This window comes from Pteropus medius, unplaced genomic scaffold (assembly GCF_902729225.1).
Source record: "Pteropus medius unplaced genomic scaffold, Ma_sr-lr_union100, whole genome shotgun sequence".
Taxonomy (NCBI): domain Eukaryota; kingdom Metazoa; phylum Chordata; class Mammalia; order Chiroptera; family Pteropodidae; genus Pteropus; species Pteropus medius.
The window spans coordinates 4,439,475-4,456,945 of NW_024347790.1; the positions used below are offsets into that span (position 1 = coordinate 4,439,475).

A 17,471-nucleotide genomic window follows, 5' to 3' on the forward strand; every position below is an offset into this window, starting at 1 on the left:
CTGTCGCTTTTCAAAACGTCACTATCATTTTTATTCTTATTAGAAACCCATACATCAGTGCTTCTGTTTAACATTCAGTCACACTTAAATAAAAACGACAAGTTTAACACCAAAGATTAGGAAAGTCAGTGACACTTTGGATATGCTTTATTCCTTAACCATACCAAGACCCATTCTTTAAGCCTGACTCGAACTGGGATGGGATGGAGATAGGTTTAAAATATCTATGTTTATTTTGAGAAGAACAAATACTATACCCTATGATAATTCAATATGCTGTGGCAAAATATAAAAGACAGTTGAAGCCTATTGTAGTAAATTTCTGTATATCTATTTCAGTATACAAAACTATTGTTACAGAACAATGCGGATGCCCACAAAACTTGTTCTTGTGCAGAGTTCTACTGTAGTAAAAGTTATTGAAATAAAAGGTACCCTCTAATAGAAAAACGTGTGTGATTACGAACAGCTGAATGGAATGTGCTGTAAATGAAACATTCTTGCTAAGGCCACTACTTTCTTATCAAGAGTTCTAGATCTTAAGGAAGGACTTATTTGGTCCAAAATGTGATACTAGGACTTATCGACACTATGGAAAAAGTCCAATTCTGTGAATCAGTAGTGCCATTTAGCACAGATGAGGACAAACGGGAGTCAAAAAAAAGGAAAACTTTCGCCCTCAGGTTTGGAAGAGGTGAGTCTGGACCTCATGGAGAAGCCAGCTGCAGATCCCACGCGGGTAGGTCCACCGTCCTCAGGTCATCAGCCTCAATTCTTTTCTGCCTCCTATTACTGGCATCTTCAAGTGCCTTCAACTGCGGGCGGGATATCGTTTGCGGACACTTGCTCTCTGGGGCCTCCCGAGGCCTTCACAGGTTTCAGACGTTCAACTGAGGCACAGAGCCTCCGGATCTCGGAAGGGAGCGACCTGTTGGCGTCCGCAGGCTCGTGCGGTCCCCGCGTGGTGGTTCGGTAGCTGAGAGAGCCGAGCTGCGCAGCCCGAGGAAGGCAGCTCCCGGGCGCCAGGCCGCGCTTTCGTGGCTTTGAAAACTTTCCAGCGCGCGTGCCACGGCGACGCGCAGCGGCCGGGCGGGCCCCACGCGGCCTGCGCCTCCCGCGGGGAACTTTTCGGCTTCTCGGGCCGTGTCACTCTTGCTCTCCGATGCGCCTCCCCCTGGGCTCGCGCCCTGCTAAGCTCCCTCCCTCTCGGCGAGGACCTGCCCCGCGCCGCCGCTCTGCGCTCGCTCTTCCCGGCCCCGGCCCCGCGGCGGAGGAGCCCCTCTCCCTCTCCCCGGCCACTTCCAGGAGCCCCTGCCTGTCCCGTCGCTTTTCCAAATGGCCCGGCCCAGCCCCGCGCCCTGACTGCCGGCGAGCGCGGCACCACCAGGAGGGGAGGAGGGGACCTGCCACGAGGGGCCCGGAGGCTGCTTGGAGCTGACTTTTCGCCAATGGTCCAAAGCGATATGTCCAAGTCGCCTCCCACAGCGGCGGCGGCGGCGGCGGCGGCGGCGGTGGCGCAGGAGCTCCAGATGGAACTGCTGGAGAACGCGGCGCCCGCGGGGGCGCTCGCAGCGGCCGCACAGGTAGCATTAGCGCCGCGCCTTCTCTTTTCTTTGTGAGCCGCCGGGGCGCAGACCTCCTTCGCGCCCCGTGCCGCCTCTGCCGGCATCGCTCGCCGCGCCGCTCCCTCCCGCCTGGGTCTCCTCCGCCACCTCCTGCTTCCCGCCCTCGCCCGCTGCCACCCGCTCTCCTCTCCTGGCCTCAGTGACCCTGCCCCTGCTCGCCTTGCCCTGGCTCTTCTCCGGCTTCCATTTTATTTTATTTTATTTTTTTTATTCTGCTTCTGAAAAACCGGTGTGAAGGGGCTGGGGCGACTCCCCCCCTCCCCCTCGGGATCCCAAGGCTGCCCTCCCCCCCTACACACACCCGGGCACCTCTGGTCCGCCCTCCTCGCCCCTTCCCGGGAGAGGCACATGGAGAGACATGAACCAGGCGAGCGGACTGGACCTGCTCAAGATCGTGAGTCCTGGGGGGCGGGAGGGGCTCCGCTTCCCGCAGCTCCCACGCAGACCCCCCGGATGAGCGTCGAGCCGGGGTGGGGGTCGGGGTGGGCCCGCGTCTCCTGGCATCAGCCCTGCTGCCTTCCGCACCTGGGTATTACGCCGCCTTGACAGCTCAGCTCTCCCTTCCCTGCACTTGCCCAGGTTTGCCTGGACCTCTCTCGTTCCTTTCCGTTAAGAAAGCGAGCTAGGAACGTGAAAGTTTTTTCTTTTTCCGGAAATGTGAGCCATTTCAGAGAGCTCCAGGACCACCTTTTTCTCCGATGAGTATTAGCGGTTTCTGGAAAAATTCCGGTTTGCTGCTGTTGTGACATAGGAGATGTCAGTTGTAGGCGCCGGGCAATGAGAAGGTGGCTTTTACGTAAGGCTTTGGCAGGTACGGTGTAGATTACAGACACCTCAGGTCTCAGCGGTGGCAAGGAGTCTCTCAACTTTTATCCCAGCAGGGAAATGACTTAAGACTCCCAGCTGTGGGCTGCTTGGTGAGTGATGTATGTGAAAGGGTTAGGGTTACGTTTTGAGCATCATTTTGGAGAAAAAGTCTCTTCTCTGCTTATCTTGTTGATTTCAGGCCTCCATTTGCTAGATTGTAAATTGTGGTAAGATCATATATTTTTCTACTTACATAAAATATATGATTTATATATTTTATATTTACATAAGCTCAAGGGAGAAAGCGTTAGAGTGTTATTTACTGTAGCAACGGGGAGGGGGCAGGGATGGGAGATGTAATTAGAGTTACAAATGTTTTGTTGCTACTGTGCTTTTGAAAGGTGGTGCACATTGACTGCTCCAGATATTTTGATTCTGTTAATAATGATGGTTCCAGTGTCATGATCGTGGGGCTTTTTCGAACTTTCTTTTACCACTGGGAAAACGCACTGCTAACTTAAAACACATAACTCACTTTGATTTGAGATAGAGGAAGCATACAGAAACCAAGAACTTGTATCATCAGAAATCCATTTCTTCCGTAACAGTAAGACAGCTAGATATTTGGCCGTACAGCCAGGGTGGGGACATGTAACTAACCACCTACCTTAACATGTAGCTTCAGCCAGATGAACTGAATTCTTACTAACGCATGCCACCTTTGTTCTAGACTTCTGATTTTATCTCGTCACTTACCGGGTTAGATGAGACCTCCAAGATGCTTATTCTGGGATGATGGTCTTGAATATTGATAGAGGAGGAAAGAACTTTTAGACCTTTTTTTCTCTTTGATCTTCCTTCAGGGATTTTAAAAAGAAGTTTTTATTCTTATGATAAAAATAGAGTTCCTGAATTTCTGGAGATCAAAGTTAGGGCTGACGGAAAGCATGACTGCATTCAGATAAGAGATAATTTATTTAGTGATTTATGTAGTTAAACGTACGTCAACAAATATTTATTGTACAGTTGCAATGTGGAAATGATTCAGATGTGAGAAGACACAATTTCTGCCTTTAAAAGAACTTATATTCCAGTAGCTGCAAGTGTGAAGCTCGTAAGGCATGGGACTGTGGGAGAAGTCCTGAATCTGAAATGATTTTCAAGAAGTAAAGATCACAAATATTCTACGCGGAGCAATCTGTAAGGGTTTCATAGAAGAGGTGGCATTTGGGAAGAGACTTGAGGGTGGCTCAGATTTCAAGATTTTCAGAGAGGTGATAGGGAGCTAATGATACAGGAAGCAAAGGCACCGAAGTTAGAGGTCTTAAAGCAGACATTTGAGATCCCGAGTTTGAAAAGGGTGTGGAAAGGTACGGATTAGGCAGAGAGGGAGGCATAAGACTGACAACGCAATTCAAGGCCACATCTTGGAGGCTTTGAACAGTGCAGTGTATTAAACAATAGAGAACCATGGATGGAGTTCAACAAAGGAGCTGTAACAGCTCATTCTGAAGAGTCACCTCTTCAGGCTGAAGGCTCTATAGGATAATTTGGAGTCTGAGGCATCCAGAAGTGGAGCTGCCAGAAGGGAGATTGATAGAACAGTTTGGACACCAAGTCATAGGCCTAAACTAGAGAAAGAGAAAAGATAATGGATATGACAGATCTATGCATGAGACATTGCAGAGACTCAGTCCACAGGAATTGGCAAGCAATCGTATAGATACGTGAGAGAAAGTAGAAAGGGAGGAATGGATGTTATAAGCAGGTGAGAGGAGATACATTCAGCTGCATCAGCATTTGCTTTCTCTACCTTCCAAAAAATGGAAGCGATCTTCCTTGAATTGTGTTCATATCATATCCATTATTCGAGGGGAAATATTGCTTCGTGTATTTTTTATCTAATAAATTACGGCATCAGGCGGTGGTTAACACTTGGCAAAGGCATCTTTTCTGTCTCTGGGCAGGACAGGCCAGCAGTAAAACTGATCAAGGAAAGATGCCATCTCAGGAGCATCCCCCTTTTTTTGTGACACTGAGTAGTCGTAATTCTACTTAGAACTGGAATTTTCATTTGCAGTGGTACCTCCAAGCCATCATTGGTTTTAAAATCCTTTCTATTTTACCTCTGGATTATATTGCAAGTTCTGTATGAACAAAGCAGAAGACACAGATTCACAGACTCTGTTCATTTTCCTTTTCTATGTCAATAATCCTGCTGGGGAGGGGGAAACTTCATATATTCCAACGCCTCACACGAGAAGCAAGAGCGATGCAATTTGCTTATATCAGAACTTTCAAGAACTTGAAGTTAGAGCGCCTTCTTGAAAGTTCTGATGTAAGCAAATTGCATCACTCTTTAGGTAACCTGTTATGCAGTTTCACTGTGAACTTGGACGCAATCTACCTTCAAAGTCAAGGCACTAATTTAGAACTCTCCCTCCAAAGCTATAAATCTGCACTGTCCACTACGGCAGCCACTGGCCGCATGTGGCTTCTTCTGAGCACTTGAATTGTGGCTAATCTGAACTAAAAAGTGCTATTAATGTAAAATACACATCAGTCTTCAGAGACTTATTATGAAATAAGGAATATCCAACATCTTGTTAGTAATTTTTATATGATCACATGTTGCAATGATAATATTTTGGATATATTGAGTTAAATAAAATACATTATCAATATTAATGCCACCGGTCGCCATTTACCTTTAAATATGGCTACTAGAAAATTTCAATTACATATGTGGCTTGTATTAGATTCCTACTGGACAGCATTATTCTAAACTATAGCACTGATAATTTTCCCGGGAGTTGAATTGATGGTGTCGGAAGGTCGGTGGATGAAGGCAGTAGGTAAGTGGGATTGAGACTAGGATGGTGACAGGGGAGGAAGTACACCAGAAACAAGAGCAGTATCTTAGCACTCGAGGCTTCAAAGAGATTGTAAGCGGAACCTCCAGTCACACCTGAAAATGAACAGACAGTAACCAGAGGGCCTGTTTGTTTTGCACCTAGCAACAGAACCCAGCTGGTTGCACCCCAGCTGAGTTTGCCAGATGCTTTTCAAGCATGTTGCAGTCATACAGCCTGGGAATGGCAACACCCTGAATCTGTAGCAAGGAGCTTTATCTAAAAAGAGCAGCAGCCATGCTCCCGTGGCTCTTGAACCATGCCAGTAGAATTTTCCAGAAACATTCTTAGGCCCAAGGTACAACCTAGCCTTTTGCAGTCTTCAAACATAATGGTCATGGGTCCTATGTTTTATGTTTTGCTAAAACCTTCACTCCAAACCCTCATCAGTTTTCTCCTGAATAGTAGTTTTGTTCTGATGTGGCATGGGAGACATTTAAAAGCACACCAGTCAGAATTTCTGAGTGTGCTTTAAAATGTGAAATATAATATCTTACAATTTGAATGATTTGAGGTTAAGTTAATCTCGTAGTTTCATGTTTTGTCTTTTTGTCTTTCTTTTTTATATAAAGACTTAGTTTACTTGTTATTGCATTTAATTCCTTTGAGTTATACAGTGTGTAGCCTCGGTCTTTTCAAGAAACACGGAAGAGGGAGGCGGTGGCATTCTTTAATTTCGTGACTGTGGGACGTGTCTATATCTTGCAAATAGTATCTGGCATACACTTCCTTTCACAATTACAGGGAGTTAAAATTAATGATGACACTACTTCGAGTAACTGGGTCTGTCTTGGAGTTCTTTCCCAGCCTGGCTGGAGGTAGATGGTGACAAGGGCAAGGTTGGTCCCTCGCCTTCTCCTTCCTTTTCTGCCCCTGCACTTCCCCACTAGGCATTTCTCTGCTTCCTGGCCTCGTCCCTCTTCCCTTCTCTACCTGCCAGATGCCCAGAAGAGCTTTATGTACACAGCCTCTTGATTCCTTTCTGCTTTTGTGTAAACTGATCATATAGAAAACAACTTATGTTTGTTTCTCTTTTTCTAGGGAGTTATACTTCTCTCCTAGTGAAAGGTCTGACTTTCACCTTGTTTATACTAAGCTATCAGAGAATGAGATTTTATGTCTGATTCTTCTATGGATAGTTTTGGCTTTGTTCGCTTTGGACCAGAAAATTAGGCAAGTCCTCAGGTCAAAGGGATAGATATTCAACAATGCGAATCGAGAGGTATGAAACGAATTTCAGGCATCAGCATTTATGCTCATGGGGAGCAGTTTATAGATAGGCAAACTGTCACCATATCCATCAATCACAGAAGTGACATCATCCTTAAAGCTACCCCCAGGGGCTGCCAGGCCAACTTTGCATGTAGAGCAGGGCTGAAATCTCCACTTAACTGGCAACTTCTATAATTAACTACTACTGTCTACTTCAATCGTAAGCACTTTGATTTCAATTACCTGTGAAAATGTGAGCATTTAGTTGCTGATTTTGAGACTACAGTTCAATTTAGAAAGTTGTTTTGTATCAAAGAAGACATTCATTCACATGAAGGGGATATTAATGTCATGATGAATGCTGGATATCTTTTTAATACATCATTTATATATTTGCGTACATTTCTTAATTTTTTTATAGTTTCTGAAAATTTACTTGGTTGATGTTTTAGGAGAAGTAAAGGAATTTAAATATATAGTTTCCTTTTTGCTATGGCGACATAATTTGGTTTAATTAAGCTGAATATTAATAATAGGCAATAAATGGAAATTAGTGATTTTTTTTCAGATTGTTCCAAGAAGGACTTAGGGTCTGCATGTGTCAGGGAGAGTGTTATGGGTTACACTTTGCTCTCTAGCCAACCCTGTTTTTCTTACTCTTTTAGTTCCTGAAACCTGTGAGGCTCTGAGTGTTAACTTTCATATGTCAGGTGCTCAATATTCAATGTTGCTAAAAAAATGTTTAGGAAGCTATTAGTTATAAAAGTAGTTTCATGTGAAGTAAGTAGCACCTTAACTAAAAAACTAGACTTCCAAATTTAATCAAGTAAATCTTTGAATACTTAATCTTTCATGTATTTTTCCATTTCGAGGAGGTTCGGTCTTACTTTTTCTTTTTTCTTTTTTCTTTTAATTCCTATAGGTGAAACACTCTAATCCTATTTTCAAAGACTTAGAGTAACCAAAAAAACACGTTATTCCAGCAAGATGGACTTAATTTTAAATATGCATGGAATTAAAGGAAACCTCATTTCGTAATGGTGGTATAAATTTTCGCTAACATTTTTTAAAGTACATAATAATGGACTATTAGTTTTCCAAAAGGTGCTTTAAGTTTTTTCCTGGATTCTGGATATTGTTATAAAAATAACTTGTCATTGAGTAGTGACTCTTTAGTTAAAAGTTTGAAAAAGGAGACTATGGAAGAGAAATTACTAAAAGTAATTTAAAATTAGTAAAAGAACAGAATAGAGGTATAATTAAGCATATCTATTTATTTTGGCTTTTAATAAATATGACCTATAATGAATAGAGGTATGCTATAACACTATTTAGTCATGAACAAGTTAATGCTTTGAATGAATCATCTCATAAATTTAAGTGATTAAAGGATGATATATTTTTCTCAAAACTATCACCAGTTTTCAAGTGATTCAGTGTGTCATTGTTTTTTTTTTCAGTATGCAAACTGTGTCTCAGTTGAAATCTGTAATAATCCAGTGTAAATACATTGCATAAGTAGCTAACTACACCTGAAATAGTGTTTACGAACAGTATTCCCAGGGGCCTAGAAAAATGGATGTGATTTTTAAAGTGTATTTAATTTCTTGCAGAGAACTGCAGCCTCCCTTGGGACTGAATGTCTTAAATATTGTGTGGTTCTCACAGTGCCTGTTGTGCAATTGTGAACAGCCATGAAAAAGCTCACACACTAAAGCAGCTGACTAGTAAAATGTACTTATCATTAAAAATCTGAAACAAATGGCAATGACAGAGTTTCAAAGATACTCTTTCCACCCATTTCAACGTGGTACTGAAAAGACACGTGATAATGGGATGGGATTAGATTTTGTCTTAGTTCTCAAAGATGATTTATGCTCCTCATGAAAGTAGATAGTATATTTAACATAGATTTGCCCCCGCCCCAGAAAGAAACATATTAGGTCCAAAAACGCTTTCAGGGTCATGAGTGTTTTTCCATATGGAATAATGTAAAGTTTTTTTGTTTTTTTTTTTATTTAAGGAAATTTTCATACTTTATTTTAGTGTTCTTAGGCCTTGGAAGACACTTCTGTCCCAATCTTTACATAATAATTGGAAAAGGAAGAATGTTGTTGAAAGAATGTTATTTTTCAACAGTTTACTGAATAATGTTTACGCAAGTAAGAAGAATAAGCTGTTAGGTGAAGAGAAGCTTGTATAATACATTATGAAAGCCCAGTCTAGATGATCTTTCCTTTTACGAAGTTGAGAGTTAATTAAATGCCATGGAAACACATTTGTATTATATAAATCCCTTAGATACTTGGAAGGGAACAAATATATTTAAGGACATTTTTTGTTGTTGTTTTAGGATTATACCACCCTTTCACTTTAGACTGCAAATGCATCTAAATTACCCATAACACAAATGTTTGTACTGTAATGGATTTCAGCTTGCCTAAGTGCCATGTATATTATGGTTTGTAAGATATTTCCATTTTAATGAAAACCATCTCAATATGCAGAATGTAGCAAAGTAGCATTTTCAAAACCTGAACGTGGTGTTTTTGAAAAAGCAAATTTTGTAAATTCCAACAACCTAATGAAGTCTCTGTGAGCCTAATCATTCTAAACGTATTACATACTTTAGCCTAATTTCCCCACACCCTTCCAGCCCTAATGTGGTGTAATTAAGCATATCTATTTATTTTGGCTTTTAATAAATACAATCTATAATGAATGGGGATTTGCTATAATAGTACTAAGGCATGAAGAAGTTAATATTTTGAATAATATATTGAGTTTTTACCATGTGCTAGGTCTTATATACTAAATGCTATGAAATACATTATTTTATTTAATACTTAACTCTGCAACGTAAGCATTAATATTCCCATTTTAAGAAGAAGACTGATGGTTGGAGAGGTTAGAAAATTTGTTCAGGGTTTGCTGCAGTAGGATCCCAGCCTACGTGCACGTAACTGTAAAGCTCAGTGGTGAGCTGTTTTTCACTTATATTTTAACTTTCGATATTCACATTAACTTTATGTGTGCCTAGAACTAAACATCGATTGATGCATAGTTTATTCTTAGTGCTCCTGGTGTAAACTGTAGATAGAGTTAGTAAAAGCCAGTTGCAGATGTTTGTTTGGCCCAATCCTATTAGGAAAACAAATTGTCTAACCTTTAACATCCTGTTCTTAACTGGTTATTTTTTCATTTTTTTAAATTAGTCCATACAATTTATTTTTCTTGCCTTTTTAGCAAAATCACTAAGTTGTTAAAAAGCAAGATCTTCACACCACATTACAACCACGGGCCAGAACATTTTACAAAGTATGTTAATTTCATGTAATTCACTACCACTGAGGTAGCTTTTTCACCAAAGCAGTCTCTACATCTGCACAGTAATACGAGGAACTGGCACCATGCTTCCTTCATGGGCCATCTAGACCTACATTTCTATATAAATTTAAAGGTAATCAGACTTCATGTTGCAAAATGTCCTTCAGCTACCATATGCAGGACCAATCCCATATGTGAATACCTGTGGAATTACATATTAAAACATGAAAAAGAAGCAAATAAAATGGATGCTCAGCGCTGCTGGATAACAGTATTTCATTATGCATGAATCTATTACATTGACAATTTGTTGTCAATCTGTTGACAAGTTACCTACCTTTCTTGTCACCTTACTGCTGCCGCCTCAGTCCCTCCTGCACTGAAATGCTTATTTTTAAATGCTTCGTCTTTAGTGTATTTTGCCTCTTGACCACAGATATGCTAACAGCATTAATTGTTTTAAGTATTAAGTGCTTTTTATTCAATTATTAAATATTTCTAGAAGTTTCTCTGTATGCACACACTGATTTGAAATAGATATTTGTGACTTCTCCAATAGTAACTTTCTAATAATGCCCAGATGATGGCAATTCACTCCTTATTTTGGTCTTTGACATTTTCTAGAACTAGGCCTAGGTTCCTGTGAGAGGTTCTAACAATAATCTTACTTTCTTCTTCTTTTTTTCCCTTTTTTAGTCATATGGAAAAGGAGCTAGGAGGAAAAACAGATTTAAAGGATCCGATGGGAGCACGTCATCTGACACTACCTCAAATAGTTTTGTCCGTCAGGTAAGGGAGCTCTTAAATTCGTAGTTTGAGAAGTATATTAAAATGAACTTAGATTTTTTTTTAAAAGGTCATTTTACACTGTTATCTTTAAGACTGATACAATATCATTGTGTTTACGTTTAGTTGGAGTGAAAAGTGTACCGTTTAATGTCACGATTAAAATGTTTAAATTTTAAGCGAGACTGTGAGTAATAATTACACTCTTTCCTGGCAAGTTGGGGGAAGGAAGTGGAAGCTTCCTGACAAAGGATTTCTTCATAACAGAATGAGTGAGTTCTATCAGAGATGATTACAGGTTTTGGAGGTATTTTTCCAGGGGTGGGGCAGGCAGTGGGCCTCCATACCACAGTCTGTGAAGTTGGTATAATAAGAAGGACTTGGGTTTCCTGGCGAAAAACATGAGCAGCCAGATCTCTGAGGGTAATATAGCCTCCAGGTGGAGCCTAAGGTCTCATCAGGTATAGGTGAGTGCGTCTCCTCATCAACACTTCTTGGTGGAGAGGAAATTCGGCAGGAGAGTCCTAGAGAGAATCTGCTTTCCTGGCTGAAAGACCCCCGAGTTCTGGTCACCGCGCTCATAAATAATCTCGAATTGGTGAGAGCTCGCTCCCCAAATAGCAGTTGCCAACTGGAAAAGCTGCTCCATTTCTTTTGGGAAGAAAGCTACATTCCCCCCGTGCTTCCTGTAACCCTTTCCCCACGTTTCTCCTCCGCTGTTAGTTGGCAGCAGTTGAGCTTGAACTTGTTCACCTGCTGCAGCCGTGGGGGCTTTTATGCTTGGCTGGTTGCTGCCTCCTTACTCTGCTCTCCCGATGCAGATGGAGGATGATCCCTCTCCGGCCACTAGTTCTCCGCTAGCAATGTCAAGTGCGCCAAAGGTATGTCCGAATACTTTACAGGCACCTGGAAAAGTTTTGGTTCTGTTCTGTGCCAGTTGGGAATTGTTTCAGTTTTCCGAAAAGGAGTTGGTTAAGAAGGAGCAGAGTTTTTCTTTCCTTTCTCTTTTTTTATTGCTAAGAAACATTTAGAAAGAAAAAGGAAGTTGAAGCCAAGCGAGGCCCAACCCCGGAGGTATGTTCTAATGGTGTCGGAATTCTGCCTGATGTTGCGGGCAGCATTCCAGCATCGTGGTCCTGTGTGTGAGTGAAGGACCTTGGGGGCGGTGACTTAGGTGAGTCTGTTAAAGGAAAGTTACCTAAGTCCTTTTCCATTTCAAGCATCCATATTTATTCTGCCTCTGGGATGAGGACATGGAACCTGGACAGCTAGAATCCACCACTTTGTGTAGTCATCTCAGGGCTGAACATCAGGGGACCTGAAGCAGAAACAAATAAGCTTCTTAGGACAGGTAGTAGCTGCGGCTCAGCCACACAGAATGATAAGCAGCTTGTCGAAATTGCACGGGCAGAGACGCTGATACGTTTCAAGTGAGCAAGATATTGTGAATAGAAGTGAACAGTAGAGAGCTCACTGTTGCTCATTTTAGCTCTATCAAAAAGTCATTTAAAGACAATCTCCAGACCCCATTTTCCAATTGTGTCTTTGCTGTGAAGTCCCTTTCATGGAGTTTTGAGAACTTAATTTCTAAGGCTAGGAGGGATTGCCACATTGCGTATAAGTGAACTGGATGTGTTTGTCTTCGTAATGTCCTTTGATGTCGCATTCTTGATGATGTATATGAGATTCTGTGCTTAACACACAAAATACTAGGCTACTTAATGTAAATTTAGATATATATTGCCCAGACGTGTGAGCAAGTAAGGAGACAAAAATAAATAAATAACCTATCCTAAAGGCTCATTTCTGAAGCTCCGTAAAATGAATGGCTTGGCATGGCATGGATCTGGGCTAATGATGACGCGGGCATCAAGACCCTGGAAGTGCCAGCTCATTTCTGTCACAGAAGAAAGACCAGTGTCTTTGGCAAGAATGCTAAGTTAAACACCGTATTTTACTTTGGCATGTAGTCTCTATTCTGTTAAAACGGCATTCATATTTTGCTAACATTTGAAAATAGGCGAAAGCAACCATGACGCAGTTAAATAATTGTAGTTTTGTCAGAGTATTTGCAGACATGCACGGTAGAGAGTAACGGTAAGCATATGTTAGAGTAAATAATTTGAAAGGATCCCTTTTAAGTGCTTTCCCTTTATCGTCGGTGGTTTTTTTTTTTTTTTTTTTTTTAAGCAAGTGATTTGTGTCAGTATACAGGCGTACCTTAGAGATATTGCAGATTTGGTTGCACAGCGCCGCAATAAAGCAAATCACAATCTTTTTGCTGGGGGAGGGTCTTGCCTTCGATTTGTAAAAACGCAATATCTGCGGGGCGCAACAAAGCAAAGCACAAGGAAATGAGGTACGTCTGTATTGCTTTGCGTTCTTCTTTCAAACCCCCCAGCTGAGGAAGACTCATAGGAAGATCTTCATGAGTGTTTTTAGCATGAATGTATACAAAGTTAGTCTTCTTTGAACCTTCTTTATTCCTAGGAAGGTAGGATGTCTTTAGCATTATAAATCTTCCCTAGGCATTGTGATTTAAAAACAAACAAGAAAACGAGAACCCCCCAAACCAATCAAAAACATCACATCCTTACTTTCATCAAAAGTTGTTAGATGCCCAGTTTCTGTCACCCTTCCAGCATGCTCTGCCACTCTTATTGGTAATGAGAAGTAGGGAGTTTTTATTTTTTCCTTCTTCCTGCAAGAGTCAAAAAGCACTTCTTTGAATCCTGAAAGTCCTTTTTTTTTTTAAACTTGTAAGTGAAATCAGCCACCTGGAGCATCATGCTCTTCGGTGCCGAGGCCTGACCGAGGCTGATGGGGTCCACGGATCATCCTCTCTGGCGAATCCAGGTGAAGCTCGGTGCCCATACAGCACCAGTTCCCTGTTAGGCCTCTTTAGAAATGGGTTTGCAGTTCATTAAGGCTTTGCTTTGTAAATAGGTATGTTAATTTTGATTTATTAAGGGGCAGAAAGTGTTAAACAGGACTTCCAGGTCCCCTAATTAGAATTAATGAAGATTATTCAAACCAGTTATGTACTAAAAGCTAGTTAATACATAAAGCTATGGTTATCTTAGATTTGTTTCTAAGATAATTACGATATCGAGATTGTCTTCAAGTCTAGTATGAAGTCTTTGTACTCTCTGGCTCTGCGCTATGAACAGATACATCAATAAGAGAACTTCATATATCATACTAAACCTGGAAAAGCTGCCATTCTTAAAACCTTTTGCATTTTGTGCCTCACGTAAATTTTGTCTATTTAGAAAATCAAGTTTCTGTATAATTTCGCTCTTTCCTCCTAACTTCATCGAATACACAAATAACTAAAAGCCCTGAGGTGTGTTGTCTGAAGAGGAGGGAATGAGAACTAGTAGTTTATCTGAGCACCGGACCCTAACCAAGCAAATTAATGTACTGCAAGAAAAATAGGTGGATGGGAGTAACGAGGCCCGCCTGGCATTGCAGGCTAGAACATTCGTGCTGTTCTTTTTCAAGAGGTTGTGCAAGAACCACTGTGTAAATTCTTTGGTAGTTCCAAGGTCGGGGAAAACTATGTACATCTGCAAACGAGTGCTGGTCATCAAAGCTACAGCAGCTCGTGGTGGGGCAGGGAGGGGAGTGTCTGTGACCATTGGGTCAGCCCAGTTCTCTTCTCTCTTGTGTTTTTTTAAACATTTCTTCATTTTCTTAAAGACGTGTGTTCTCTCCGGCTACGTTTATGTACCTGGCAGAGTTCTTAAGACGAAACATCAAATGCTAAGGGGATTACAGCCAGTTTGCTTTATTTCGATGATTCCCACAACATGGCAACTTTCATTCTGAGCTCTGCTAGAAGCTCTGCCATGTATGTATGGCCAGGGCTCACAAACTGTTTCTCTGGAGAAGTTTTCTAGGTCACCCTGTTGTACCAGCTGGTACCTTTCGTGCAGAAAGTTGAGCCTTAAGCATCAACAATTCTTTTTTGGAATTTTCGAATGCCATTGTTTCGGGGAGTTCGTGGGGAAGAACTGTGCAGCTGACCTGGGGTTTTGCTCACCATCCTATGTCGTGGTTCTAACGAAGTAATCCTGTAGCTTCTAAGGGCTTCCAGAATACAAATCGGAATGACAGAATGGAATGAACCAAATATTTAACAGAAGGCTGTACGACACTTTCAGAACACGGTATTCTAAACAAATTCCGTTGTCTTCCAGTACCATGTTCTTGGTGCAGCTTTTTGGACCGCTTATTAGTTCAATTTGGCTTTAAATATGAATGATTAATCATAGAGACACACAGTCTCTTTCTCGGTTTTGTTTTGCAAAGACAGATTAAACTGCGATAATGATTACAGACTCCAGGCCTGTGTAGACTGATATGTTTAAGGTTGGATAAATCTTTCAGCCCTTAAATGCTGGCTTGTTGCCTTGTTATGCTGTATTCGTCACAAACACAACTATAAATAATAATGCAGTAGATTTATTGCCACTGATTTCCTGTAAATGTCTTTCTATCTTATTAGGCATTCGCTTAAATTTTGTGAATGGCAGAATCTGTTCCGAGACCTTTTAAGAACTCTTCTTAAATATATCACTATAAAAATGTTGAGCTTTTCAGTAAAGAAGTCTCTTGTTCTTTTTATAGCATAAACTTATATACTACTAGGAATATTTTTCTTTTAGGAGGCCTATATACCTTAAAAAATATTAAAACAAACTTTAGATTTTGTACTTTAACACATAATTAGCTTTAAAATGTCTTTTTAAAATTAAGTTTTTGTGAGAGAACAGGCGTATTATGTATGATTATACATAAAATCTTCCTCATTCTGAGATTGTTTTCATGTATGTGCAACACCTACCCTATAAACTAGGTTCATTAAGGTCTCCACTCGTTTATTTAAATCAATTTTGTGGATTGAGGCAGATTTTATCTTCACATATTTTCCCACTGACCTAAATATAACATTTTAAAACTCGGAATTATTTCTGCAGGTGTTCGTAGTTCCTTGGGCTCTCAGATATGTTTCAAATTATAATATATTTTGCACTTATGCCCCATTTTCTCTCATTATTATTCATCTTCTGTTTGGCCAATTCATGCGAAATCTTAGAAGTTATGGACTGAAGTAGCCCCCGTAGATAAACTGAACATTTACAAGTGAGCTAATAGGAAGTAATTCGTATGACTAAGAAAATGCGCTTTCATTAAACATTGAATTTGCAAAAAATATATATATATTTCAGTTGACTCCTAAACTGTTAGGAATGTTGGTGAAGATCAGTTACTTAGCTTTAGGTTAATTATTCATGTGTCTCAGGTTTTCATGGGTGTCATACCCAAGTAACAGTCTGGTTAAACCAAAGAATAGTTTTTTCTTCCCTGTTCTCTTTTATAGATATAAATAGTGTCACCTTCTCTCCTTATTGATTTGTTTCTGGAAATCTTCACGTCTGATGATTATCAGATGCTAATGAAGTCCTTTTTGAGATGTTGGCTTACGTCTCAAAAATATTTGCTATGAGTGAGTTCAACAAGGAGGTATTCTGGTGTTGCTCATCACGATTCCACATTCGTGACGAAGTGTCTGTGTTGATTACAAAGACCTGAGGTGGAGAAAAGGAACTGAGCTCCTCACCCCTGCCCTTGATCTTATCATGCTTCCTTTCACCATCTGCTTATTTTAGAGTTGGAGGATGACGAGGAAAAAAAAAAAAACAGGAAGATGATCACAGGAGGAGGGAAGAAGCTTCGTAGCATCTTCTATTGACTCATAAGTGGGAAAATGTAGCTAAAGATCTTCAGGAAGTCTCTGTCCTCTGCCACCATCTCACCATCTGTGTCATTTCTCCAAACTGTCATCAAGTTTTAGAGAATTATCTTGGCTTCGTATATTTTCTTGTGTCCTTGGTGTACGTAGAAAAGTTCTAGCCTCTGTTCTTTCTTTTACTTGATACCTGGTAACGGGAGAGCCTAGGGGACAGCTCGATTGTTTGGACTTCTGGCAAGGACACTTTGTTTTGACTCAGCTTTCTCCTCTGCTTCCTGTCTGAGAGGCTGGGCATTGTGACCTCATCAGTTTTCCTTTCTTGGAAAGTAATATTTTCTCTGAACCCAGAGGCTTTTTCATGTAGTTTACTCCTGTTCAGATGTTTACTCGTACGAAAAGATTTGTTGATTTCTCTTTGGTCTAGGTGTTATAGCTGAAAATTGGAAAACGACCAATTGCTTTATTTTTTTTTATAAACCAACCTCACAACCAAAACAAACAGGTAAACTTTTCATTTGAAAGGAAAATAATGTAGATGGTGTATTCAGTTGCTAGAGCTGCTGTAGCAGAGGCCCACAGACTGGGTAGCTACACCAAAAAATTTTATTTTCTCAAAGTCCTAGAGGCTAAAAGTCTGAAGTCAAGGTGGCAGGTCTGTTCTGAGGCTGGGAGGGAAGGGCCTGGTCCAGGCCGCTTCTCCTGGGCTTGTAAGTTGCTCTTTTTACCTCCTCATGATGTTTTCTCAAATTTGTATCTGTCAACAATTTTTTATAAGGACATCAGTCTTATAAGATCAGGGCCCATCCTAATGACCTCATTTAATTTAATTACCTCTATAAAAACTCTGTCTCCAAATAAAGTGACATCCTGAGGTACTGGGGGTTAGGGCCTTAATATGCAAATTTTGGGGGTTGGGGGGACACAATTCAACCCATAACAGATGATGCCTCTGTTATGTTTACTTTGTATATAATGTTTTTCTTATGCCATAAGGGTTTAGATGAAGATAGACTTAAACTAAAAAGCATTGACCCCAAAGCCAAC

At 40.8% G+C, this 17,471-nt stretch overlaps 1 protein-coding gene across 4 annotated transcripts in view; it reads left to right on the forward strand.

Moving 5' to 3' along the window:
- The first annotated feature begins 1,028 nt into the window (after positions 1–1,028).
- The window catches only part of CACNB2 (calcium voltage-gated channel auxiliary subunit beta 2), a 309,505-nt gene continuing 293,062 nt past the window's right edge, over positions 1,029–17,471 (forward strand). Inside the window, exons 1-2 of one of the 4 annotated variants that reach the window (XM_039877507.1) lie at positions 1,029–1,583; positions 10,580–10,672. In XM_039877507.1, coding sequence (XP_039733441.1) covers positions 1,449–1,583; positions 10,580–10,672 — 228 coding nt within the window. In that variant the 5' untranslated portion in view covers positions 1,029–1,448. Of the gene's footprint in view, positions 1,584–1,915; positions 2,020–10,579; positions 10,673–17,471 lie in introns of those variants that run through there. The other 3 variants (XM_039877502.1, XM_039877509.1, XM_039877503.1) reach the window with 3 other exon arrangements.